This window comes from Passer montanus, unplaced genomic scaffold, assembly GCF_014805655.1.
Source record: "Passer montanus isolate IOZ18808 unplaced genomic scaffold, ASM1480565v1 scaffold2, whole genome shotgun sequence".
In the NCBI taxonomy this organism is placed as follows: domain Eukaryota; kingdom Metazoa; phylum Chordata; class Aves; order Passeriformes; family Passeridae; genus Passer; species Passer montanus.
Genome location: NW_024366591.1, coordinates 215,230 through 243,103, shown reverse-complemented (window position 1 = coordinate 243,103; position 27,874 = coordinate 215,230). Strand labels below are relative to the sequence as shown.

The 27,874-nt window shown below is 41.8% G+C and overlaps 2 protein-coding genes across 4 annotated transcripts in view; one reads left to right on the top strand and one right to left on the bottom strand.

Annotated features, from left to right (window-relative positions):
- The window catches only part of AMPD3 (adenosine monophosphate deaminase 3), a 32,822-nt gene extending 23,146 nt beyond the window's left edge, over positions 1-9,676 (top strand). The window contains exons 12-15 of one of the 2 annotated variants that reach the window (XM_039706770.1): positions 1,910-2,030; positions 3,910-4,083; positions 5,164-5,274; positions 6,203-9,676. In XM_039706770.1, coding sequence (XP_039562704.1) covers positions 1,910-2,030; positions 3,910-4,083; positions 5,164-5,274; positions 6,203-6,379 — 583 coding nt within the window. In that variant the 3' untranslated portion in view covers positions 6,380-9,676. The remainder of the gene's footprint in view (positions 1-1,909; positions 2,031-3,909; positions 4,084-5,163; positions 5,275-6,202) is intronic. The other variant, XM_039706771.1, reaches the window with a different exon arrangement.
- Positions 9,677-12,279: 2,603 nt separating this feature from the next.
- On the bottom strand, positions 12,280-24,418 carry RNF141 (ring finger protein 141). Of its 2 annotated transcripts, none has more exons than XM_039706775.1 (6): positions 23,143-24,418; positions 22,521-22,720; positions 20,931-21,039; positions 19,770-19,951; positions 16,733-16,840; positions 12,280-15,129 (listed from the first exon to the last, which is right to left on the bottom strand). In XM_039706775.1, the coding sequence occupies exons 2-6, from the start codon at positions 22,703-22,705 to the stop codon at positions 14,979-14,981; spliced, it is 735 nt and encodes a 244-aa protein (XP_039562709.1). In that variant the 5' UTR covers positions 22,706-22,720; positions 23,143-24,418; the 3' UTR covers positions 12,280-14,978. The 2 variants fall into 2 exon arrangements, with proteins under 2 accessions (XP_039562709.1, XP_039562708.1); XM_039706774.1 differs by having other exon boundaries at positions 23,154-24,418.
- Positions 24,419-27,874: the final 3,456 nt, after the last annotated feature.

Here is a 27,874-nt window from a genome sequence, read left to right as displayed (position 1 = left end):
ACTTGAGATATTTTGAAAATACTAATGATATAATTAATTCAAACAAAAAAATCAGAAATTGTAGTGGCATCAGATTAATACCTTGGTTTGATATTTTTGTGTATTTTGGGTTTCTTTAACTCCTTAAAGCTGCATATACAAAACAAAGCAAAAGAAGGACCCCCACAAATCCCACTTACTGTCCTTTGCTTGGCTTTGCAGCAGATTCCCAAATACAATGTATCTGCCTCCTGGTGTCTGGCTATCTACTGGTAATTTAAAAGACACAAAGTAACATTGTGGCACACTGGCTTAGGGGCTGCTGCATTCACAGACAGATCAAGTAGGACACAATTACAAACTGCACATCCAGCTAACCTCCTCTAGCAGGCTTCTTGACTCAATTCAGTTTTACAACTTTAGGACCAATGTCTGGGCAAGTAATGCAGGGAGTTGTGTGACATCAGACTGTCAGAGCACATTTTGGCATCAGGCTCAGGAAAGCCTGAAATTCAATGTGAGGTAATATTGCTAAATTTGCAGCTGACTCATTGAGTGCTCTGCACAACTGACTCCAGCCAAGGCACAGTGAGGTTATCCACTAATGTGAGAGTGTCATCACTTGCCCTGAAAGGATTTGGTTCACTTCATTTGGTTATTTAGATTATCTTAGTTATTTAGAAAATATTGTGGGATTTTCTTATAGAAGGTGCACAGATTTGTCATTTTACAGTTTTATCCAAGTTAGCATTCAAAATGTTATTTCTTCTCTCCCACTGCTACTTCAAGCATTTTTTATCATCCTATTTGATCAAAACTCATAATGCAAACACCCACCTTGAATTACCTCATATGTGCAACAGTCAGGTTTAGCTGTTAGTTTTAATTCTGTAATGGAAAGGACACACAGCAGATAGCTGCAGGAAAGTCATCCCTTTCTCCTGACTTCCTTTACATTCTCTGTAGGCTTCATGCTTTTTTTGTTCCAAAGAGAGATTCTGCCAGAACTAATGCATTTCTTTTTTACCTCAAGATCATTTTGACTATTGTATTAAAATGCCTCCAGACAATCATTAAATATTCTTTACAGCTGAGATACTGACAGAATTCACCAATGAGTCACCAACTGTTCACCCTGTTAATCTAAGTGCTTGAGTCAACACAGCCCTGACAAGACTGTTTTATATTTTTGGTAATATCAGCAAGGATGGATTACATCCTCACATCAGGAGAAATGTTACTAACTTCCACCCTAGAATTGCCTTATATTCTAACACTCCTTGTCGAAATTGTGTTTTGAACATCTCCAAATACTTGTGGGACATTTGTCTGCACTGAGTAACAGGGTCCATTATAGCCTCAAACCCAGCATCATTTTTAATGCAGGTGATAATTCAGTATTCTAAAAATTATAGTGGAAGTTTGGTGTAATAACTAACATTCCTAGATTGTCTCTGCTTCTGAAGGTGTGGTTTTATGCTACACTTAACCTGCTGAGATGGCAGGCTCTCATCACCCTAGGTACTGTTAGCTAACTCTTGGCAATGTGCTTCCCCTTCTTCCCTGATTTTGAACCAGGAATTCTGCAGCCACAGGTTGCATGGGTTTACTGAATTCTCCATCTGTCAGTTCACTCCACTGAAATCCATTCAGTAGCTGTTCACTCAGTGGGTAGACAATTGCTAAATGAGATGTAACTGGGAAAGGTAAGAAGACACAAATGTCTGGTGGTAAAAGGAGCTTGGGTAGAGGGACCTGCCCTTTTGAGCAGCCCACCACAGGTAGGACTGGGTAGATGTCACATCAAACTGTACAAGAATGTGTAACTTAATTTTCTTCTTTTTAAATCCACATATTACTGGTGGTTATATACCAAATAGATAAAGAACAGTGATTTATTTTAAGTGAAACTTGCTTTTGATCTCTTCAGGGAAAGAGGCATGTGCACCTTCCTGTTTCGACCTCACTGTGGAGAAGCTGGGTCTATCACACACCTTGTTTCTGCCTTTCTGACAGCAGACAACATCTCTCATGGATTGCTCCTGAAGAAGGTATTGCTCCTAAACTAATCACTGTGTGCTCAGACATCCATCACTGGTTCAAACAGAAGGCACCAAATGGATATTTTTCATTAATTCACTTCCTTAGCAAGGCACAAGTAACTCTTCCCAGAAACTCCACCCAGACCCCCCCCCCAACCCCAGAACACATGGACCTGTTGGAGGGAGTCCAGAGGAGGCCATGAAGATGCTCAGAGGGCTGGAGCACCTCTCCTGGGAGGAAAGGCTGAGGGCATTGTGGTTGTGCAGCCTGAAAAAGTGAAGGCTCCAGGGAGATCTTCTGGCACCTTCCAGTAGCTAAATGGGGGTTACAAGAGAGCTGGAGAGGGCCTTTTTGCAAGGGCAGATAGTGATAGGACAAGGGGGAGTTGAAAGAGGGTAGGTTTAGATTAGATATTGGGAAGACATTCTTTACTGTGAGGGTGGTGAGGCCCTGGCACCGATTGTCCAGAAGCTGTGGCTGCCCCATCCCTGGAAGTGTTCAAGGTTGGATGGGGCTTTGAGCAGCCTGGTCTAGTGGGAGGTGTCCTGCCCATTGCTGGGGGTTGGAACCAGATATCTCTAAGGTCCTTTACAAACCAAACTATTTCATGATTCAATGAAATAAATAAGCTCAACTGAACTTCCTGTTCTTAAGCTACAAAAAGACAGCTTTGTCTTCACAGGGAAGGAAGATCAACTGTTCAGATATGTCAAAGACTTGGCAGCACCCATTTTTGGTTACTCTAAGCAGAGTTAAAATTATGTGAACAAAATGTAAAACTTTAGACTTGCTACTGCTCCCTGGTTTAGTCCCAAAAGAAGTTGAGGAAAGCTCTCATTTTTTCTCTACAGGGACAAAAGTAATTTTCTCTGATTAGCATTTCTGTATTTCAGGGTTCTTTCAGAACTTCTTTAAGGATTTGATTATTTTGATCAAGAAATTCAACATAGCTGTTTGACACAACAATATTTTAGATAGAACAAATGCTGTAATTCCTGGGACTTTAGTTAATGAAAACCATCACTCAACCCATCCTCAGGGCACTGTTTCATAATTAAAATAATTGGTCAGTGGGTGGCAGACTTGTACTGAGTTTACTGTAATTTTTCAGGGTTCCCTTATAAGTGAGTTTTTTTCTGGTTAATGCTGGAAAATTCCCTGTACTTTTCAACATAACCAAGAACAAAGGAAAAAATATACCTAAAATCATGTCTGATACTATGCTCATGAATAGTAATTCATGAAATTAGACCCAGACAGAGTAGCACTGAAGCAGTGTGTGACCAAAGCATTCTCCTCTTCCCTCTCTCCTGCATGGCCTGGTGTGATAAGATGGCATAGCAGGTACTATTAATAGTAACAGTAATAAAGGCACTTATGAGGTTCATAGGTTGGCTAAAGCAAAACAGTAATAAAGAAGACATGGACATAGATTATTTAAATTATGTACAACAGCAACAAATTACTTCTCATAACTTAAAACTTTTGTTCCTAAAATTTATCTATTGGTCTGCAGCTTTGGAAATAAAAAATTACTTAGCAATTCTTGACCATTTGTCTTATGTGACTTTCAGATTTTGGGGGAAGGTGTGCAGCTGATATGAAATGCAGTGCCCATAATGGTCATATATATACTTACTAATCTACAGTAATATTAGTCATTGTATTTTTAAACAGACTATATTTAAGACCATAAATTATTTTTATAAAGATCAGTAAGATATAAAATTCAGACTTTTAAATGTTTCCTGGAGAAGTCATGGTCAACCTCTTTTTTTGATCTTAAGTCTTCCCCCGTGTTGCTGTTTCCCTTTTATCCAAGGGAAACAGTTCTCTTTTTCATTATCCCATAGTACCATTAAATGCTGACTGTGTTTTGTTTTTCAGAGTCCTGTCCTCCAGTATCTGTATTATCTTGCACAAATACCCATTGCTATGTCCCCACTTAGTAACAACAGCCTGTTCCTGGAGTACTCCAAAAATCCGCTGCGGGAGTTTCTCCATAAGGGCCTGCACGTCTCCCTCTCCACAGATGATCCTATGCAGTTTCATTACACAAAGGTAGGAATTGCAAAAAGCACCAGCTTTGAATTTGGCAACAGCACCACATGGGTCCAGAATGACCTGAAAGCTGTTTTATTTCATTGCTTAGGACATAGTGTCATGTCTTTCAGTCACTTCATTCATTCTCCCTCCTCATTCTCTGTCTACCACTCACTGTTAGGCTTCAGAAGGAAATGTCTGATTTCCTAATTATGTTTCTTTTGTACTCTTGCCTCTCCAGTGTTGGCTGTTGAAGTATAATATGAAGGATGAGGCTGAAGGGAGGTTTGAGCCTTCATAAACAATCCTCTAGAGTGCCAGGAAAGTCCAGTTTCCTTACTCTAATAAGTCTGGGGAAGTACACTACAAAAACACAATGTGCAGTCTCAAGATGACATACGATCTGCTTGCTCAGTGAGCTGGAACAGATTCCTGCCCTTGGGTGGCCTGGCAGGACAGTAGCGCCTGGTCACTGGCTGTGATGCCCTGGATTGCGGCTGGCACCGATGCGAGCCATGCTGTGCCCAGAGGGGCCCGTCGGTCACTCAGCTCTGTGTCCCGGGACAAGCCCAGCCCTGCTCGCCGTGGCCGGGCTGGCGGCTGGCCCGGGACACGGAGCTGCCGCTGGCCGGGGCAGGGGTGCGGTCACACGGAGCCTGCAAGGGCCGGGGCTGGGCCAGCCCGCCGGGGCCGCACCCGCCCGCCCCGCTGGGAGGGCCGAGCGAGAAATTGCCCTGGTTCTGTCCATGTGCAAAATCACTCAGGCTCTACAACTGGCTGCGCCAGGGTGTTTGTGAACCCTGGGGGCTCCTTTGGAATTGCCTAAGAAATGCCTCCAAGGATCTGGACTGCAGGTTGCAATTTCTTAGACTAAGCTAACTGGATACCCAGTGCCTATTAATTATTAACCAGTAGTCCCTGGGAAATTTGAAATGAACAATTCTTTTCATAATAGTTGTGATTTTAAAGTTTCAAACTTCTAATTTTTCACAGCTGTCTAAAGAGCATGTATAAAATCCTTAATTAGTAATGAGTACGTGTCCCCATTTATATCTTACTTACATATAATTTATTATCAAATGTATTTTGGTGCTGCAGGAAGCTCTCATGGAAGAATATGCTATTGCAGCTCAGGTGTGGAAACTAAGCACGTGTGACTTGTGTGAAATAGCAAGAAACAGTGTTCTACAGAGTGGATTGTCAGATAAGGTAAGTATGGCTGGAAAATCTATCCTGTGAAGGCAAGTAGGAACCCAGAAATCAATAGTCTGAACACTGAATAGAAGGTGCTTAGTGATGTATTTATGCATATCCCTGTCCTCTTTTCCATAAATAGTCACAAATTATCTGCTATGCAGTCTTACATTACAAGTAAAGTATTAATATTACTTTTCCCCATTAGCTTTGTTTTGGAATTCTCAAAATATGTAGAGACCAGATGTCTGTTTATACTCAGTTCTCCTTCCAGTTACAAACTTCTAATTATTTGGGTGATAGCCTTCTGCCAGTGATTTTCTGCATCATGTCTTAGCATTAAGTAAAAACAAACTGCCTGTCATAAGTAAGACATGTTTTTTTTACTTAAAAGGGAGTACTACAGAAAATATTCTGGTTTAGATAGGCAGTCAGATTAGATTAAATACCCTTCTGGTTTCAAAATTCTGTACAGCCAAGGCTTTCTCTAGGACTTACTTTAGAGCATTCTCTCTTCTGTGTCACTTTTGAACATTTCTCTGAGGGAACTGGTATTTGAAGGGGCTTCATGAGTATATTCTGTTGTTCCTTCCAATATTCCCTGCTGACAACTACTCATTTTGCTCTTGTGTGACATTTAACCAATAAAAGAGACCTAAGGCTCTTTTCACCCTCTCACATGCAAGATATGGCAGTGAAGGCTGAACACTAACACAGAGGGTTTTAGCAAGCCAGATTGAGTGTACTTTTGAGTGATTACATGGATAAACTTTGAACTTAAAATCTCCTAAACTGGTTAAGACTCTGAGGAAGAGTTCAACGGCCAGCTGGCTGAAACTGCTCTTTTCACTTGTACTGGACTCATTCAGCTAACACTTATTTCTGCAATAAGTCAAAGCAGTTGAACTGACTTCTTCCTTTTGACTTTTAATCCCGTTCACAGGAAAAGCAGAAATTCTTAGGGGTGAATTATTGCAAGGAGGGGCCTGAGGGAAATGACATTCGAAAGACAAATGTTGCCCAGATCCGGATGGCCTTCAGGTACGAGACTCTGTGCAATGAACTCAGCTTCCTGGCTGATGCCATGAGAACAGAAGATATTTCTACTCTGTCCAAGTAGTTACAAACTCAGAGAAACCAGAATATGTTCCTCTTAAGCAGGATAATATGCTAATTAACCTCAAATCACCTGTCTTTGATGCTACAGAGACACAACTGAACAGTCCAGAGACAAAGGGAGTATCTGTGGAAGGTAAACAGTGTTTGCCATCACTTGTTACTGCGTTATTCTCCTTGCAAAGATTTCAGTTTCTACGAACATTAGGCTTTTTAAGATTGCTGTAAATATTAAATGCAAACTCAGAATCATGTACTATTTGTTTCATACTGTCTTAACTGTGCCCTGCTGTGTAGCCTGGGAAACCAGAGGGAATATCTGTAGTGCAGCTGTGCTGTGCACCTGGGGATCCCACAGATGCTGACAGCACACACCCACCTGGGTTGGTCCTGCAAGTCTCAGTACCAGTCATGGCTTTTAACACTTTTAAGTTTAACTCTTTTTTTTTGTTAGCAGCTTTTATGGGGTGCTGAATTTTGAGGCCACCCTTTAATTCTGGAAGGTATTTTGACACAGTTTTTAACTCAATGTTTCAGCAGTTACATTGGAAAAGAAGAAAAACCAACATTGGGTAATCGTGTTCAATGACTAATTAATTCCTATTGTTATGTAGGATGTCAGTGAAGAACAGCAGATGAATGCTTTTTAATCTAGCAAATGGAAAACATGGTGTCAAAATCACTATTATACATTGTAATGAGTCTAATTACATCAAGAAAATTTTGCCTTGAAAGTTGAGAACATTTTTTATTTCTTTGTAATGGGAATATGTGGATATGCCCGTTCAAATTACTTAGAAATTTATGCAGATAATTCTGGTTGCATATAAAAAGAATTTTTTTACTTGAAAAAGGGAAGTGTTCTTATGAATCAGTGGTAGAAATGCCAGACCTGGTTCTGGTCCTACTTCTGACATATTTTTACACATTTGTTTTAGTCTGTATTTTAGTCAACTACAGCTGAATGGGAAGTCAAGCTGTCTATTTATACAGAAGCCAGCCCACTTGAAATCTGTCATTTCAAATCATGGTATATTATGTTAAACTATTTATTTATGAGGAAGTGGTTAGTAAAATACAGCTACTGGAGTATTTATCACTTTCAATCCTCTTTCTGTTTCATCATCTTTATGATACAGTACTTCAGAAAGGATTAAAGGCTGATAACATGATGGCAGCTATGTATTGTAGAAGCTGCATATAGTTTCACACCCAAAAAGACTCGAGCTGGGGAAGCAGAGGGTGTGGCTGCCTGTCAGTCCACCAGAGCAACTCAATTCAAAAGCCTGCAGTCCCTGAGGTAGGTTCTGAGCTCAGGGTTAGACCCCTGCTCTCTAATACAGGGACACTGGGCTTCTTCAAACAGGCATTCAGCATGAATGCATAAAAAGCCAGTAAGTGATACTGGCCCTTCAAGGTTCACCTGACTTTGAACCCTGCATGTTGTGCTCAGTCAGATGTCTTGTGCCACTTCTATTTCCTAGGCCAGGCCCTTCTCCTGTGCAAGGAAATGGCACTAAAGTAGGGGAAGGAGGAATTCCTTATCAACTCCTATAGCTCTGCAGCCTTGCAAGAACCCCCCAAGAGAGTGATAAACCTAAAGATGTCAGGAAGCAGCCTGGAATTAAGGCTGCTCTGAGGGAGTCCAAGGTCCAAGTGGAAGAGCTCTGGCCATCCACTCTCCATCACAGTTAGCCAGTGTCATGCAGAGGGAACTGCAGTGATTGCAGAGGCTTTTCATCCAAAACCAGGGCTGCAGACAGGTGGTGGGAATTTCAATTCAGCTCTTCAGTGCCCCAGCCTAATGTCTGCAATGTGCCAGATTTTGTATTCCTTGTACCCCTAAAATCATGTGAAACCACATTATGCTGTCCAGCTGTATGAGAGCAAAATTGGCCCAAGTTCTCAGTCAGCAGCCCCTGTCAGCCTCACTGTTAGAAACTTTAGCAGCTCATAGAATGCAGTCTCAGGATTGGTGCCATTTGCTTGGGATGAAGTCTGAGAAAGTGGTTTAAGCTGTTCAGCTGCATCAAATGCAAATGTCTTGTTTTCATCAGTACAACTTCCTAATAAACTGTTACCAACATAACATTATTTGGGAAAAACATCTGCATCTGGGCTAAATAAGCAACATGGTATGAAGAATTTCAATTTTAAATATTTCCACCTAATAAACATTGGGTAAATAATTCCAGCTGATTTACTTGGGTTGTTTCACCTGAAGATCATTGTAAGTGCTTTTGTTGTCATTTATGTCTTTTTTAGTTTCCTTAAAATTACACCAAATTTGTGTATATATTTAATACCTTTTCAGCTTTCCTTACCTCAGGTTCTAATAGGTCTGTAGCTGTTATTGAAAAAAAAACCAACTGGATTTGCATATTCAGTGAATGGACAGTAACTGGGATTCTGACAATAACCACAGTAACACATAAGTGGTCATGACCACAAGTTCTGCTTTCTGTGCTTTCTTGTGTGCTGCTTTTAAGGGGAAATTTGGCTTATAGTATTATATTTGGGGAAATAGAAACAGACATCCTTTCAAGCTTCTACTACTACATTTCTCCTGGTCATCCTTTAATTGGGCAAATGTTACTGATTCCCAAGTTCAGTTCTTAAGTTTTGCCTTGTTTTGTTTTTCTAAAATTGCACTTTCGTGCTGATGTGAGGCTGTTCAGAGTAACCTTGAGGCTCAGGCTGTGGCTGGAATGAAAAGACAGATCCAGCCCAAGTCACTGCTGTACACACAGACACCAGGGCAGGACAGGGCAGTGGCTGATCCCCCCAGCTGTGCTGAGGTCAAACCGGGTTAGAACACAGCTGGTTTGACTCAGGGGCTGGAAGAACATCACTGCAGGTGGCCACTGGGTAAGTACTGCTGCAGGATGGAAGAACAACCTACTTGCTCTTTACTTCATTAGGAGAGAGGCTCAAACATTATTCAAGGCTTCCTTAAATCTGTTGGTTCAAAAGCATTTTATACTTTCAACCTGAAATGGTTAATTATGGTTATTTGATGTTTACAACCTATCCACCTGAACAATTTTTTTCTGTTCTTTTACTTTAGCAAACTTTGCTCTGCTACTGGAGAATGCATATTTTTTTCACAGCCCAGAGCTACCTTATTGTCTTGTATCATTGTTCTTTATGTGTGGCTAAACATTTCTGTTCTCTTTTCCTAGTTAAAATCCAAGTCTGAAAAGGTGTCTGTAAAAACTGCTTTTTTCTTTCTGTGCCTGGGTTACATGATGTTTATCTTTTGCCTCTTGTGGAAGCATTAAACATTACACTAATGAATGAATTGTAAAAGAATATGGTTATGGATTTTGTGTGTATATCTCTCGAAAAAAAAAGTAGCTTCTCCCAATCTCCACATTTAAGGAGAACTAAAACTATGTGCAGTTAAATTGACTAAACCTAAGTAGGGAAGACAGTGAGCATTATTTAGGAGAAGAGGCTAAAGGCTTATCTGGCTTAAAACAATTCAGTGTTAATGCAAACCAACCACTCAGACCTGGCATCAAGTTCTGAAAGTGAAACTGCATTGCTGCCCCTGCCATGTCTTGGTGCCCACGCTGCTTCCCTGCTCATCCAAGCTGGGCACCAGGGCAGGGCACGCAGCAGCTCCTGCTGGTCCTGGAAACTTGTAGATATTGATCTGAGAGTCAAAGACACCCAGCCTTGGGAGCAGGAAAGCAGCCCTGACCCTCACGGCCGAGCAGTTCAAGGTGCACTGATTTTGTGAGTACACACAACAGATTCATCTGATAAAACCCAACTAAGAAGCCAACAAGTGACAGATTTAAACAAATAGTATCAACACAGATATCCTGCTACAGTCCCCATGACTTTTGAGGAATAGCTTCAGTAAGAAGTGTTTTGATTTTTAGATGAAGATTAAAACATCATCCCTTTCAGTACACAAACTTTATTTCCGTACATGAGTAGCACTGGTGAAGCACAGGAGTACAGGTGCATCTGTAACTGAGCAATGTGCATTTCTCCCCCACACCTCTCAAAGCACTAAACACCACTGTTAAGCAGCACAGTCTATAATACTGAGGCAGTATAATAGTGAGATGCCAACACCACTGCTTCATCAGTCATTCACCATGACTGACAGGTCTCACATAAAAAGTAGTGTTTGAAGGTCTGTTAAAATGGGTCAGAACCACACCAGCATGGAAGCACAGATTATTGTATCAATCTCCTACCTTCTTACACTTACAAATTTCAGAGGTGCAGGTTTCCAAATACTTTAGGTTTACTTTGTGAAAACACCTAGCATTTTTAAATAGCACTTTGGACTAAAGAAGAGTGCTCATTTAATCACCTCTTGGATTGTATTCTTCATTCCAGCAGACACACAGTGCAAAGTTCTATCCAAGTTCACAAAATTGATAATTCCTTCTAATATTAAACTTACAAATCCCATGCCCAGTGTTTCCTATTTGGATTTTGATGGCTTAGTGAGGTAAGTAAAGATCTGCTAATAAACATCTTGGCAGCTCAGACACAAAAGCAGAATGTGCTGTCCCATCCCTCACAGCTGTAACATTGGCTGGCTCAGAGCAAAACGTTGCCTGGTGATCACACACTGTGGTCACTGGAAAGCACACAGCCCCATCCAGGCTAATTTCTAGTGACATCCCAGCAGGAAAAGTTTTCAGTCCTTAAAGAATATTGTTGTATGATAAATTCTATGCCTTGGAATCGAGCATTGAAAGAAATGACAGTTAACAAAAATTCAGTTTTGGAATGACTGATGTTTAAGACACTCATAAAGCAAAATTCTGTTCAACCACTTAAAACAGGTGAGGATAAAACCTCTGGCAAGTTATATCCAGGGATAATTTAACAACAGAAGCCCAAAGAAAATACTTAATTACTGTCATATTACTTCCATTACAGAGTGTGTGTGAATACAAAATCAAAGCATTGTGTATATGCAGTGTAAGGATTAAGGCCAGCCAGGTTAACATGCAGCTCCTACTTACATCAAACATCCTTAGGGCTCCCTGGGGGGGCTGTTCTTCCAGGATCAGCTGGATATGCAAAGCAAAAAGAACCATGGCCAGTATGTTCCTTCCAAAAATAATGCATTTGGCACATACAGCTCTACAGGGGTGGGATTGAACAGCTCAGTTCAAACCTGTAACAGAGATCTCAGTTGCTGCCCTGGAATCCATACAGGAAAGAGTATGGATTAGAAAACCTTTCTAATTATGTATAGAGTTTTCTTTAAAGGAAAGATAAGGAAATATACCATTTCCCACGAAAAAAAGAATCATGCCCATCACACTGATATGGTGTCTAAACTTGAAACCTAGTAAATATAATTTATTGCTAATTGCTCTGGTACACCTACCTCCTGCTGTGCCTGTCAACTGGTCATTTTATCCATTCTAATTTCCTGATCTGTTAAGGAATTCTGCTCCCATTTCTGCCTTGGCTTCCAAAGATCCAAACAGATAAGCCAAGTAACTAGACAAAGGAAAGAGTTACATTAATTACATATTTTAATTCTTACTTAAAACGAGGAAAAAATCAAGAAAAAATATGCCAAACCTTAGCATTCTTAAAATTTAAAATATCATCAGAAACAAGATGAAATTACTTGGAGAAAAAGTGTATCACACTTCTTTGAAAATAAAAATCCTTTCCCCAAACAAACACGCTCCTCAATATTGTCCTCTAAGAATTAGAGTTGTTTAATTTCTCCCATCACTTCAGAACATTCCAATTTATTTGTGTACCTAGAAGAGGTCAAATCAGAGCCAGGGTTTTGTTGTTGTTGTTGTTGTTGTTTTCTTTTTTTTTTTAGAGCTGCATTGAGATACATTGCTGATCCTTGTTGATACAACCCTTCAAAGTTTAAGAGAGCTCTGACTTACAGTGCCACACTTTTAACCACACCATCTGTACAATGCAATTTTATTTGGATCAAAACTCAGTTTTCAGACTTCTGTGGTACCAAAGCCAGGAGATTCCTTAAGCTTAAAAGAACTCTAACATTTCTTCCAATGTAACTTTATTGCACAATTCATACACAAAGTTTAATATAGTGGAATGTTCTTAGCCATTAATACCATCTCTAATGTTTAAGTTACAATTTCACATTAAACCTGTAAGAAATGTTCACTTAACACAAGAAAGTTAATTTATTCTAATGCCCCCCACCAACAGCTATTTGCAGTAATTCACATTTTCAAGGTCTAGCTTCTGGAACTCATTGCTATGTCTATGCCAATGGATTCCTTTTCCAAAATTGTTTGCTAAATGTTGTACTTCAGACTAAGTAATATCAACCAGTACCAAATTACTAGTTTTTCATTGTTAAAGTATCTATTTCTGCATATAACATACAGTACATATATTTTACAAGGCACACATTACAGTATCTACATCACAGCAGTGTGAATTACAGCAACTTAATTTAAAAAAGCTGTACAGAATACAAAGTTTACTTTTTCACTATTTAAATAATTTTTGCATTAGTTTATATTGTAATTGTCATTATGCTGCAATTAACAACCTGTTTGCATCATTATAAAATTACATTTTAAGAAGTTCATGTAAGTTCTCAGCAGAAAGTCAACTTATAAAATCTCAGTTCAGAAGTATAATTCTTGAAGTACTTGAAAAATAAAGTTAGCTTGAGTCTTTCATTTAGATGCTCTTTCTGTTCCAGTGATATAAAAAGTTTAAAAAATTCAAAGATTATCTGCAAGTTCTGAACATGGATTAATGCAAGCTCAAAAAGCAAAAGGAAACCAAACTGGATCAGGAATATTTGCACACGTTTTAGTGGGAAATCCTGGGCCAGTAACGCTTCCAGCCCAAACAACAACCACCTTTATGCAACCAAACACTCCATACATTTACTGAAGAATATCTCATTGCTATCAATGGCTTAAGAAAGGGGAAACAAAAAAGAGTTCTCAGCTATATACACTCCTAAAAGGATTTTTCCATAGCTAAATACAGATTTACACACTCAGCCACACTGGCTCTCAGATAACAGACACATGAAGGGTATGTTGCTTCTCTGTCTTAAAACCTATGATAACTTTGACAATGGTGTCACAAGCCAAGCTCAAATAGGTGCTATACTCTGTGCACATTCTTTAACAAATTGATGTAATTAAGTTATTTTGTAGCCAGTTAAGAAAAAGAACCTAAATGTGCACATCTACATGTGCACATGCCTTTTAGTTCAGAACCTGCCTGTGACAAAAGGACTTAAGCCTTATGGCATCATGGAATTTTAACAGGTATGGTAAGGAAAAATGCAGTCTCACAGTAAGCAAGATTTATGCTGTTACTCCCTCAAATGCTACACTTGAATATTTTAACTTGAGGTTACTGAGTGAGAAAAAGTAGTAATTGTTAATATACATATATATAAAATTAATGCTCTACAGTAGCCATTCATTTCCATAACACTATGCACAAGAGGCTTAAGATGGGTTTCCTGAATACTAACAATTTTAGACTGTCTAAGCTCTTGAAGACTTTATTCTGCTAGACAGAAAATACTGTTGCACTCCAGTTGAGAGATCCCTTTCCAAGCTGTCACACGTGCATCTCACTCCAAGCCACATTATTGTTAAAGAAGTTTCCCTCTGCTACATAAAAGCATATTGCACTTGTAGATATAAAGTAGAGCACCCTTACTTAGATTATCACTTGTAACTCTTCGTATACCTTTTAACTCTGATCTCATCACTTCAAAAACTCAAGAGGAGCAGATAAAGCCACAGCATCAGACTAAACTACACCTTAAGTGCTAATCAAATAAAGGCATTCTCTTCAGATATGCCCAATGTTTAGAAATAGTATTAGCTGTTCTTTATCAAAAACTACTGAGAAGCTGATTTACTGCTTTTAGGATTGTGCACTAAACTGTTTAATGTTTCCAAGCTAATAAGACTATGCTAAATATAATTTTTAAAAAAATATTCTAAAAGTCTTGTTAGAAGAATAAGGGGAAGTGCACAAGTACTTTTACAGACCTGCCTACACTCTCGAAAACAGGTTTAAAATAATAACTAAAAGTCATAACAGATCAGATTAAGTATGTGTAAACACTAAGAGCAGCAATAACTTCCTACTGAAGATCAGGCAGTGGGACATCTTCAAGTTTCAAATTAATAACCACTAGTGCTAACTCATCCTCTTTATTCACGTTAGTTGTGAATAAGGGACTACTTTTAAGGGTAGGAACTGTGAGGTCAAGCCATCTGCCAGGGTTCATCTCTGTAGCAGTACACTGTGATGCTCAAACAGCAGTTTGCAGTTGTAGTTGTGCTGTTACAAGTTGCTTCATCGAGTAGTTGAACTGTTAATTAATATCAAACACTGTTGTTAAAGTAAACTGTGTTAATGATCAAAGAGATGCTGAAAGAACAGTTCAATAACGAGGGCTGCACACACAGAGACTTGCTCAGATACCCTGTGCTTCAGGAGAGCAGCGCAGACTCACACAGCCAAGAGGAGAAGGAAAGGACAGACTGTGGAAGAACGGCAAGGAGGGGTAAAACCAGACGCTGGGGAAAACAAAGCTTCAAGTGGTTCTGCCACGATCAGCCTGCTGGGCAGGGTCAGGGTCTGTGGGGCTGCCCCGCCTCATCCACCATGTTAAGGATGTAAGTGGCAATGTCATCTTCTGTGGGGGCCTCTGACACCACCCAGGAATCTCCTGCCCCAGTCACCTGCCGGCGGCACACGGGGCAGTTTCTGTGGCGGTCACTCCTGTTAGGAAGGCACAGAAATGAGTGGTTTTCACTGATGGTCTTTTGCTGGCCAGACAAAGCCAAAAGAGCCCCCAAAAGGACAAGCAAAACCCAAACAAAAATCAACCCAGTGAGAACTTCAAGAATGATCACATTAACTGGATTCGGCCATCGCTCTATTTTGTTTGTTTAAAAACTTCTTTCTTTGTGAGGAAAACTTCTGAATGCAGCTCCATTCTCTGAGTGAAAATTTGGAATCATGTTCCTCCTAGGCCTTTGCTCAGGTCAGACAGGATGCATCTGTCTACCTGGCCAGAAAGTTTAAATGGAAATTCACTGCCTAAATTAATTCTTCCTATCTTCAGGAATTCAGCTGAGCTCCTTAGAAACCAGTCTCCATAGGCTTCCTAGATAAAGAGAAGCAGGAGCCTTTTCCTGGGTCATGCAGCCCACAGAGGTTTAGAACTGCCCCCTTGGAGTCCCAACCCACTCCACCATCTCAGGGGTCCCCAACACTTATGTCTGAACTGAGAGCCTCTGTTATACCTATATTAAGAGATCAACCTTAAAAATTACAGACCAAAAAAAGGCAACGTTAAAAATTACAGACCAAAAAAAGGCGTGTTGCAACTCTAACTCAGTGAGGAGTTCAGCTGATTCATCAGCCAAAGCAGTGTATAATCCACTCTCCAGCACAGTCACTAAACTAAGCCCTGTCCTGCTGATAGATGTTAGGACATTTTCCCAGAAGAGAGGAATTACTTGCTGTATTCTGAGATCCAGTGATTTTTAGTATGTTTTTCCTTGTGGAAAGCTGGTGTTTATTACAAGAGTAACTTCCTCAGTAAGTCTTTCAAAAAGCCACAAAACAAATTCTTATGCACAAATTATGTGTAAACCCATTTGCGTTAACCAGGCAAAAAAAGCCTTTTTTAACAGAGTAGGTCTGTGTCCCCTAATGCCAGACTGCCAGGACACTTCCCTAATCCTTGAGGGCCTGCATGGCCAGCCAAGAGCTGTGTTCTTCCACAAAGGAATTTTTCTCTCCCACATTTCAAAGAACTGGTGTATCAGAGATGCAGAAGCTGAAAAGGTGTTCAATTTACTGTGAAGCTGAACACTGTATACTACATGCTATATATGTAAATCCAAAGGTGCTGCCATGGAGAAGAAATATCTTTCTGGCAGAGTCTGATATAGTTAAATCAGTAAATTGTATGCTATTTGTTTGAAATGAAAGCATAACATATGGGAAAAAACCCTTCTGATAGTTATTTCCCAAGTAAGTGACAGACAGTCCAACTTGCCTTCCTATTTGCATAGTCTTAACAAGCCTTAAATGAGATTTGTAAAGCATAACATGCCAGCATCTGCATGTACCATCTTCTCAAGTTTCTGAGCAAGACTGTAACAATTAAATTTTAGAAGAATAAAAATAGGTAAGAAATTACAAAACAAATGCTGAATAGCATTTTCACATTTCTTTTTTACTAAATTCCTTGCCTTCCTTCTGCTTCAGTCTGCTTTTACTCAATTTAAATTATATGGCAACCATAGAATCTGTCAAATCAAATTGAAACATGCATACTATAAAATAATTAATGTCCTTTCATCTATATTACCATTTATCAATGCATTTCTGGCAGAAACTGTGAGCACATGGCAGGATTAGATCAGCACGCCCATCCATGCAGATGCAACATTCCTCTTCATCTGTCAGCTGTTTAACCCTGCAGAAGAGAAGACACTGTTTTCTTCCAGATGTTTGATATTTATGCCCCAGTAACTACACCAGTTACTACATTGTTCATAATAATTAGTGATGGCCAGAAAGAAACACCTGTGCTTTTAATCTGTGAATGAATTAAATTAAGCCAGAATGTACATTTATTTTTTGTGTCAGGTTTTTTTGTTACTATTTGTGTCAGGTGCTTTTGGTCTTGTCAATGGCTCTGTAAATCCCTTTTCATACCAACAAGGAAGTGTGAGGAACTGTAACTGCTTTGTCTCACATGACTGGGCAGAAGAACAGAAACACTGTTTACACTAAAGGCAGGAGAAGAACCTGCCTTCCTGTCAGTGCACCTTAGGCTGAACTATGTCATAATGAACTTTGCCAAATTTCTTTGTGCTGGTTTATATCCTAGACAGAAACATGCATGTCAAGAGCATCACTACCAGAATGCAGGTTCACTCATCTCACATGGCATCAATGCCAGGAGCTGAACTACTCACTAGATTGAAAAGGCTGATTTTAGCTTGCAATATGCTCCATGTGAGGGCTTCTCAAATTAGGACTCTCAAGATGACTGATACCACAGCTTTTCCAATTAAACTCCCAGGTGTATCTGTTGGTGGGGAAGTTTACAAATTATGTCACTACCCAAGATAGATGTTGACATTTTATATCTTTTCCCCATATATTAGATATCTTTATCTAACGTTCTTATCAGGAGTATCTCAAATACTGGCACCACCAAGACTTCTCAAGTGCAAAAAGGTGCAGAAAATCCTCTGCTTTCACTGGCCTAACCACATATGTAAAGTTTGCAATTTTATAGTCACAGCTCACTTCCAAAACAACCAAGGCAGTGTTCAAAATTGCCTGGGTTTTCCAAAAACCCCAATGTGGGAATCCCTGTTCTGACCTGAGGGACAGAGATAGCATTCCAGTACAAAATGGCATTTCAGGAGTTAGTTCACCTTGATGACTACTGACCAGACCACTTTTGCTTAGGTATCTAAGGGAGCTTGTCAAATACAGATTGATTTTTGATCTGCACAGAATAGCCACCTACTGAACAGCAGTCAACATGCCTTTGCTTTATCTTTCAGTAGGTCCTTGGGGTTTCCTTTTCAATTTGCTTTTGGAGAAATGACTTTAAAATGACAGATTTATTTCTTTTCAGATGGCAGTTTGCATACAAGGAGGACAATAGTTTCCAAGAACAGTGCTCACTGTGTTCTTTAGACCTGTTCCCTTCTCGTTATCCTCCGCCATGCAATTCTGAGTACTAACCTTTAATAGCACTTGAATTTTTGAGATTTGCTGCTGTCTATACAAGCAATTATACAAGGCCTATTTATAAAGCTTCTGCAAAGTCAGCTATAGTCACTAAGTTCCTGAAGAAACAGTAAAATAAAGGAGTGACAGACAAAGGAAATGCTTATCTCTTTGTTATCAGAAAGCATAAACCACTTAGGCATATTTTGAATGCTCTGAATAGGAAGTGGATGTTGTAGAGATATGGGGTATTATTCTAGGGGGAAAAGTTAAGAAGAATTGAACAGATAACGCTATTTTTAAATAGTGAGGGCTAACTTTGCAGAGCTGAAAAATGTGAGAAGAACTGAGGCAAATGGGTGGTTATCCCAGAAAAATATACAGAGGTGCTTCAGCTTATGTTTTCCTTAGTAACTTTAAAAATTTGGCTAAGACACAAGCTCACCAAACTGCATCATATTAGCAAAGTATACTCTGTTTTTATTTGTGATTGACACTGCCTCATGTAATGAAGTTTGCAAACAAGAAGGATGCTTATCTCCTCTGTCTCCCAGTCTGAAAAACTGAAAAAGAAACTCACATAGGAAATCTTTTATTTTTCTCATTTACTTTAGCAATTTATAAAGTTGTTTTACCTAAGTATGTGAGGTCTATGTTGTTTGATTTGTCTGTTTAAAGCAAAAGACCATTTCCAGGAAAATGTGTGTTCTGGTATAACCTTGAGAAAGCAATTTTCCTGTTCTTTCTCAAACATGTCCACAATTCACAGGAAATTAAATGAAATTAAAATAATACCTTTTGCAATCCACTGACTTAAAAAAACAGAGGGCTCCATGGAGTGACAACACAGGTGACCCCTTTTTCATTTCAACAGCTGAAGTGGGACACTCAGGCTGTTTCATGAAAATACCTGGCTGCCAGCTCTTCACTGGTGAACATAGAGAACTCTACCATTTACTACCTTTTCTTGTAGAATGTAGCTGTACCTCACTTAAACTGAGTTAGAACCATGAACTTATTCAGGAAAAGTAAGGAATTACTGGTAGCAGCAACACTTCCACACAGGGAAAGGGTGACAGGTTTCTTGCTTTTACATTCAGTTTGAACTCAAGTTACTGCAGGTGTTGACCTCAGTCTTTTGTTTTTCCGCTGGTTAACAAAGCAGAAGGTCAACATGAGTGAGACAATTCACATTTTTCCAGTCTTGCAAGTTAAATTATTACCATAATGGATGGGTTTCTAGTGGCAACAGATGGGAACTTTCACATGCCAAAATGTAAGAGGAAGAGAAAGTTTAAGTGGAACAATAACAAAATCTGTTTAAACAAACACTGTCAAACCCCCTGGATTTGTAGCTGCAGCTGATTCCGTTTCCTCTTGTTTCCTTTTCAGGAGATTTAACATATACTATGTTTCTACTAGAACTGACCTCTAAAAGGGCTGTTCTGAAGCTAAGGTATGGTAACACCATATTTCAGGATTTCACCCAAGCGCACTGCAGCTCCCTTGGTGCAAGGGAAGGTGTCTGTCCCTGTTTGAGATGGTACAAAGCCTGCTGCTGTCAAGAACAAGCAGTTCTCATCAGCAGGTATTTGTAGTTCAGGTTTGAAGCACAACGCCCAAAATGCTTATGCTGTAACTGTGTATCAAAATACCTTCCCATCCACAAGCTGGCCTGACACGAAGACAGAGACCTCCAACTCTCAGCAGCTTCTTCAGAAGTATCACTCTGTGCAAGAACTCCTGCTGCTTGACTGGTGATGTCTTTATAAAGTTGAGTGAACTGATATAAGTTCAAGATTCTGGAAGCTTCCACGATGCCACTTGTTTTATTTATCTTAAGATACGAGAATTGTTTACAATTACTTATCAGGTTTTAACTTGGCATTGCTCAGAATGTTTGTACAGCACTGCAGTTCTCATGTAAGGCAGTAGTCTCCTTCCTAAGTGTCCTTCACCACATTCACAAGCGGCAATCTGCTCAGCAAGAGTCAGGACTGCCCGCAGCCGGTGCAGCGTGAGGAACACCACAGGCAGCACCACAATTTTAGGGCAAGGCAATTGCCATCACTACTGAAGTGGATTCAGGTGTGAGCAGGGACCTAACCCCCAAAGAAATGGGCTGAACTTAGGACCAAGCACAGGAAAATCAGACATTTGATATCTGAACTTAAACTTGCCTGCAGTGATGGCTGCCTTAATGAAAACTAGGAGTAAACAGAAAACTACTAACTACAGCTACTGTTGGTTTCAAACAGAGTTTGAGGGTCGGCTTGTTTAACCACACGTTAAGATTGCTCAGGGGATTCAGGATCATTAAAGGACTTTAATGATAGGATAGAGAGGGGGAAATCTCCTCATTAGACAGAACAAATTTCATACGTTTTTGTCATAAATTAAAACATTTAATCTTTAGGTTGTTTTTCTAAGGGATCAGACTATGTACAGGCACAGTAGCTCAACTAATAATGCCTGAAAGACCTGATTAATTTCTACTATTAATTTCAAAATCTACAGTTGGCAGTTTGTTGTACATTCGACTACTTGACCTCACAAATCACCTGCATTTGTGACTAAAGGGCTGTAAGTGCTCCACTGGAAGGTCTCACTCCTTTAAACTTAGCTATAAAAACATTTTTGTTGCCGTGATTTTTGCAGAAACTTAGAATTGAGACTTAATCTATCTCCAACAGCATCTCTGAATACATCATCTCTATCAAAACACATGTAGCAGGTGTTGGACTTTACAAGTAAAACTGACAGTCATCAAATCTTTGCATACAAACAGGCCATCAAAGGAAAATGTTCACACTTACTTTGGTACATATTATCCTAACGATCACCTTCCAGAAAGCAGAAGAATCAGACCCAGGCTGCACTTCAAACAACAGATGTTTGTCTTGTCCAGAAGCCAATTTTGCAGTACTGAAACAAAGCAACATCAGTTTAATGCCATGTGCTGGACCTGCAAAGATCAGCAGCCTCAGCCAGTGGCATTATTTATGGTTCACATGTCTGTTCTTTATCCTTAAAAGAGATTTTAGCAATACTGCCCAGGGGCATCATATTATAGAGTAATGACTTGCTTAGCATGTCATTGAATACACTGAATTTGAATGGAATCCACTTCACTTTAAACTGCACAGCAAACTTCAGAAAGTGTTGTGCAAGTCTTCTGATCCAGCATCAGCAAGCATGTGTCCTGTATAGACACTGAAATTCATATATACTCTCACTGTTTATTACAGTAATCACACAATGTTGTCTCCAATCTGAAAAGGTTATTTCCTCAGCAGGTATGTAAGAAAAAAAGCCCGTGAGTACCAGCATATGTTGATGAGATGTATTTTTGTTAGTATATATTAATAATGAGGTATTCAGGTGAATGTGTCAGGTGACCTAAGATTTGTTTTTTTAATGGAACACAGACACAACATTCTATTCCATAAGAATCAGAATACATTCAGGCTTAAGTAAACACTAGAAAGAAAGAAACCACTTAATTAACAGTAGTTTGGAGTGAATTATACTAACAAATGCTTGGAGTCTCAGGCAGAATATCAAGTTATGTTCTTCAAAATCTATTTATGTGTCTACCCAGAAAACAGCTGTGTGTTTTTCAAGGTCATTCACAAAAGTATGACCCTCTCCAAGATAATTTCTAAACTGAATACAAATTTACATTTTAGTTAAATAGCAAACATTACAAATCCCTTAGTGTGTGTGTGTGTTTCCACTTCATTTTACCACTCTCACTGTATACCAAAAATACAGGCTAAAAAAGACAACACTGCTTTTTTGCTAATTTCCTTTTACTGTCGTTGTACTGGTCTAGCAAAAGGCAGGCTATGAAAATTGTGACAAAAAAGCAGCCTCTTGTTTGGGATTATCTAGGTCACTGGTTTGGGACAGTAAGATACATCTCATCCTGAATGAGGAGCAGCCTGGCATGTCTGCAGAGGTGGCAGGGATGGGCACCAACAGCTCTGGCTCAGGTGCCACCCTCCTCACGTGGATCTGCTGTCCCTGCCAGGCTCCTACTGCTCCTTCCTACCCAAAGTGACAAGCAGAGAGGAAGCAGCACTGCACCTTCAGGTGGAAGGGAGAACAATAAGGGACCCAGGTGACACTAACAAAAAGGTGACTCTAAATCACCTCTTGTGAACTTCTAAGAGAGAGCAACACTTGCTGGTAGAAGAGTACTGCAGAGAAGTGAATTTAAGGAGGAGAAAGGCTTTGGTTTTGAAGAGGAATTCCAACCATTATAAAAACAAAAAGAAATTAAAGATAATTTCCAAACCATCGGGCCAGTTCTGGCTTAGCCAGCACACAATAATATATTGCATACAAGATCTCTGTAAAACACAAAAAAAAAAAAAAAGAAAAAGAAGCAAAGTAAGGCTTACATATCATTGAGTTCAGCTACTCTTCCCAGAAACTCTTCATAGGTTAGGAAACCACTTTCTTGAACCAAAGAGGCATGCTTTGCTACTTTTTCTGGCAACTTGTTAATTACAGTTTGTGTATGGTTTGAAATCTGTTGACCCATGGTGAAGTTCTTCACCTCAATTCTGTAGAGAGAAGTTCTCATTCACTTGTAGAGTCTCTGCCAAAAATATTTGAGAGTTACATTTGTGTGTTTGTGAATGGCTACTCCCTCACTCTCTTTTAGCCTACAGTAATTATTCCACAAGTAACACAACCTGAATAGTTGGATCAGAAACAACACAGAACACTTCAAAGAGTCTGGAATGTGGCATTATAATCTTGCTAAAAATGAACTGTGTTGCTTACAGCAATACTTATATTAAATGGAGATAACTTTCCCCACAGATTCAGCACCAACACACACAGATATATATAAATATATCCAATGGAATGCAAAAAAAATCTTAAGATGACAATCGTAATTTATGACAATCTTTGTTTATTCTAAATATTTATGCCTGTGAATATCAGAATGTCTGCAAATAAGCACATCAATGTCTGTTTATACATAGACATCACATTAGGAATCAGCTTTCTTACATCAAACTTACACTGGCAGATCAAAAGAACTCCCACAGCATTCTGAAACTGGTAAGCCAAGGAATCCATGTCAGTATAATCCAATTTAGAGACCTCCCTATCTGCACAAAATGCTCAACTTCAGGCTGTATTATGAACTGATTTGCTCAAATGTCTCCAACTCCATCTTTACCTTTCCTTCACACCCAAATCTTTTTCCCCAAAAGTCTGCCAAAGGATTAATGCCATGCCCTCTGAGTATTTATCTACTTACTCCCCTTGATCCCCCTGCATTTGACTTCCCCCAAACTGCCTCTTTGCAGAGCTCATTGCTCGTCAAGCAAACCAGTGTAATAGTGTCAGGCCCTTTTAAGACTTCTATAGCTAGAGGTGTGCGAGGGCAAGCGAACTGCCGAACATCCACCTACACTCACACGTGGAGCAGTCTGACAGGAGCTGCGTTACAAACTCCTGAAGGCAGACACCACAGAGACAGCAGAACCTTGCCCTGCAGGTAGCTGCAGCAGCGCTTGGGCTTAACCCCGCCCAGAACAACATTTACAGCTGTTCATATCTCACCACGGTGCCAGAAAAACACAGCACACCGAGCAACAATACTGAAGTACTGTTGCAATTTCACCAGAGTAAGTTTCCAGTTTATGGCTGGAATTGTGACCAACTTCTGCTCCCACGCAGACATGCTCCCCCTCCAGCCACTCTTCCCGTTCCGATAAGGCTCCAGTCGCCTCCTGCCCCGCTCTCCGGGGAGTGTTTGGTGAGCACACGCCCAGGCCACACATGTCACCAGCACAACCTGTCACCGTGCAGACACCTCCTCCTCCCGGATCTCCGGGGCTGCTGCTCCCCCGAGCTCCTCAGGGAGCACCGTGCCTGCTGCGGGGCTGCCGAGCTCAGCGCCTAAACCCCAGCACTGAAAAGTTCGGGGAGAAACACCTGCGAGGATGTCTGCAGGACTGCTATCGGGAAAAGTTTCACCCCGAGGGTGGTCGGGCACCGAACAGGCTCCTCAGGGAAGCGGTCACAGCACTGAGGCTGAGACAGTTCAAGCGGCGCTTGGACAACACTCTCAGGCACACGGGGTGACTCCTGGGGTGTCCCGTGCAGGGCCAGGAGCTGGACTTTGATCCCCGTGGGTCACTTCCACCACGGCTCTACGAAATGCTCCCTATTGTTCACCCTTTAATACCCCACACACCCCGCGTCACCGCAGACCCACGAGGCGCCCCGACGGCCCCGGGCACAGCCCCTCACAGCCCAGGCGCGCCCCGCCCGCCCTCCCCCGGTGCCGGCCCTCAGCGCCGGGCCGCAGCGGGGCCCGGGCGGCTCTGCCCTCAGCGCCGCCCTCACAGCGGCCCCGGCGCCGCTCACGGCCCTCGGCCGCCTTCCCGATCCCGGCCCCTGCACCCAGGGCAGCCCGCGGTGGCGTTGTCGCTGAGCGGAGCGGGCCCCGCCAGAACATCGATAGGTTAGGTTAGGTTGGAAAAGACCTCTGAGAGTCATCGAGTCCAACCTGTGACCGAGCACCACCCCGTCTCTTAGACCCTGAGTGCCACGTCCCGTCGTTCCTTAAACACCTCCAGGGACAGTGACTCCAGCACCGCCCTGGGCAGCCCATTTGGTTGTCTGATTAACCTCCATGCGAAGAAATTCCTGCTACTGTCGAACCTGAACCTCCCCTGGCGCAGCCTCTGTCCTCTCATCCTGTCGCTGCTTTCCTGGGACAAGAGGCCGACCCGCTCGTGGTTACAGCCTCCTTTCAGGCAGTTGTAGGGAGTGATAAGGTCATCCCTGAGCCTCCTTTTCCCCAGGCTAAACACCCCCAGCTCCCTTTTCATAATTTTGCTCCCGACCCTTCTCCAGCTCTGGTGCCCTTCTCTGGGCTCACTCCAGCCCTTCAATGTCCTTCCAAAGGGGCCCAGAACTGGGCACAGCACTCGAGGTGTGGCCTTACCAGTGCCCAGTAAAGGGGGACAATCCCTGCCCTGCTGGCCACACCATTACCCATTCTGCCACACAGCAGAAGTGCTGTATAGAGCTGGTTTGTGTAAGAAACACTCTGGAATAAACGGGACACTTTTCACCTTGACCCTGACAAAACTGGGATCACTTTTCACCTTGCTGCACCCTCAGCAGATACACACTTGGTGCTGCACTGTCCTGGATTCACAGTGCCTTCACTCTTAACTATGAGCTCTATTAAATAGTGATTTAAATGATACTTAATGGAGCTGAGTGCCTGGCTCAGTGGGATCATCCCAGGCCACAGCTGCTGGTGAAAATCCTGGTCTGCAGGGAGGATGTGGGCGGTGGATGTGAGTGGCAAAGGTCAATGCTCACTGACCTTTTCACAAAAAAACCCCAACACCCATAAACGACAGCAAGTCATTGAGAAACACACATCCCAGAACATCCTCTGGGTCATCCACATCCTGATGCTGCAATATTTAATTCCACTTTTTTTTTTTTCTTAATTTTAAGAGGAGAAAAGGAGTAGTACTTCCCCTTCCTGCCTGCTTCTGTTCACACATGGATACACGTACTTCCCACGCCAAAGGCATTCCCATATTCCAGACAGGGATTGGGCTGGACTGGAAACCTTTGCCGTATTTCCTGCAGGCCAAGCACCCCTTTTGCCTAAGGTCAGCAAACATCTGTAGCCTCAGTGTGGGAATCTGAGGGGTGTTACCATCAAGTGGCAAGTACTGACTGTGCTCTCCTGCTCGGTGGGATGAGTTATTTGTCCAAGGTACTTGAGCAGCTCTGGCACATCAAGGCGCTTCAGAACTGTTGAGAAGGTCTTGTTAAAAAAAAAAAGCACAACACTTGAGAAAAATCAGAAGCCTAATGAAGAATTTCTCTTAAGTTTCTGCTACCTTTACTTAAGGGTTTGGTGTTTGACACTCTTGGTATAGATACTTAAATGTTTCCTGTTTGCCTTGTAGTAGTGCATCCCTTGCAATTCCATTAAACAATGGGGCCGCAGCGGGGCCCGGGCGGCTCTGCCCTCAGCGCCGCCCTCACAGCGGCCCCGGCGCCGCTCACGGCCCTCGGCCGCCTTCCCGATCCCGGCCCCTGCACCCAGGGCAGCCCGCGGTGGCGTTGTCGCTGAGCGGAGCGGGCCCCGCCAGAACATCGATAGGAGCGCAAGATCGGTTAGGTTGGAAAAGACCTCTGAGAGTCATCGAGTCCAACCTGTGACCGAGCACCACCCCGTCTCTTAGACCCTGAGTGCCACGTCCCGTCGTTCCTTAAACACCTCCAGGGACAGTGACTCCAGCACCGCCCTGGGCAGCCCATTTGGTTGTCTGATTAACCTCCATGCGAAGAAATTCCTGCTACTGTCGAACCTGAACCTCCCCTGGCACAGCCTCTGTCCTCTCATCCTGTCGCTGCTTTCCTGGGACAAGAGACCAACCCGCTCCTGGTTACAGCCTCCTTTCAGGCAGTTGTAGGGAGTGATAAGGTCATCCCTGAGCCTCCTTTTCCCCAGGCTAAACACCCCCAGCTCCCTTTTCATAATTTTGCTCCCGACCCTTTTCCACCTCTGGTGCCCTTCTCTGGGCTCACTCCAGCCCTTCAATGTCCTTCCAAAGGGGCCCAGAACTGGGCACAGCACTCGAGGTGTGGCCTTACCAGTGCCCAGTAAAGGGGGACAATCCCTGCCCTGCTGGCCACACCATTACCCATTCTGCCACACAGCAGAAGTGCTGTATAGAGCTGGTTTGTGTAAGAAACACTCTGGAATAAACGGGACACTTTTCACCTTGACCCTGACAAAACTGGGATCACTTTTCACCTTGCTGCACCCTCAGCAGATACACACTTGGTGCTGCACTGTCCTGGATTCACAGTGCCTTCACTCTTAACTATGAGCTCTATTAAATAGAGCTATAGTTAAATGATAGTTAATGGAGCTGAGTGCTCTGGGATCACTTTTCACCTTGCTGCACCCTCAGCAGATACACACTTGGTGCTGCACTGTCCTGGATTCACAGTGCCTTCACTCTTAACTATGAGCTCTATTAAATAGTGATTTAAATGATACTTAATGGAGCTGAGTGCCTGGCTCAGTGGGATCATCCCAGGCCACAGCTGCTGGTGCAAATCCTGGTCTGCAGGGAGGATGTGGGCGGTGGATGTGAGTGGCAAAGGTCAATGCTCACTGACCTTTTCACAAAAAAACCCCAACACCCATAAACGACAGCAAGTCATTGAGAAACACACATCCCAGAACATCCTCTGGGTCATCCACATCCTGATGCTGCAATATTTAATTCCACTTTTTTTTTTTTCTTAATTTTAAGAGGAGAAAAGGAGTAGTACTTCCCCTTCCTGCCTGCTTCTGTTCACACATGGATACACGTACTTCCCACGCCAAAGGCATTCCCATATTCCAGACAGGGATTGGGCTGGACTGGAAACCTTTGCCATATTTCCTGCAGGCCAAGCACCCCTTTTGCCTAAGGTCAGCAAACATCTGTAGCCTCAGTGTGGGAATCTGAGGGGTGTTACCATCAAGTGGCAAGTACTGACTGTGCTCTCCTGCTCGGTGGGATGAGTTATTTGTCCAAGGTACTTGAGCAGTTCTGGCACATCAAGGCACTTCAGAACTGTTGAGAAGGTCTTGTTAAAAAAAAAAAAAGCACAACACTTGAGAAAAATCAGAAGCCTAATGAAGAATTTCTCTTAAGTTTCTGCTACCTTTACTTAAGGGTTTGGTGTTTGACACTCT

What these genes read in the sequence shown, in the direction of transcription:
- RNF141 (XM_039706775.1), bottom strand. Translation starts at nt 22,705, where the DNA reads ATGAGAACTTCTCTCTACAGAATTGAGGTGAAGAACTTCACCATGGGT. An exon ending in TTAGGATAATATGTACCAAA is followed by an intron (nt 19,952 to 20,930) that starts GTAAGTGTGAAC and finishes TCGTATCTTAAG; the next exon opens with ATAAATAAAACAAGTGGCAT. An exon ending in GCCAGCTTGTGGATGGGAAG is followed by an intron (nt 16,841 to 19,769) that starts GTATTTTGATAC and finishes TCTCTTCTGCAG; the next exon opens with GGTTAAACAGCTGACAGATG.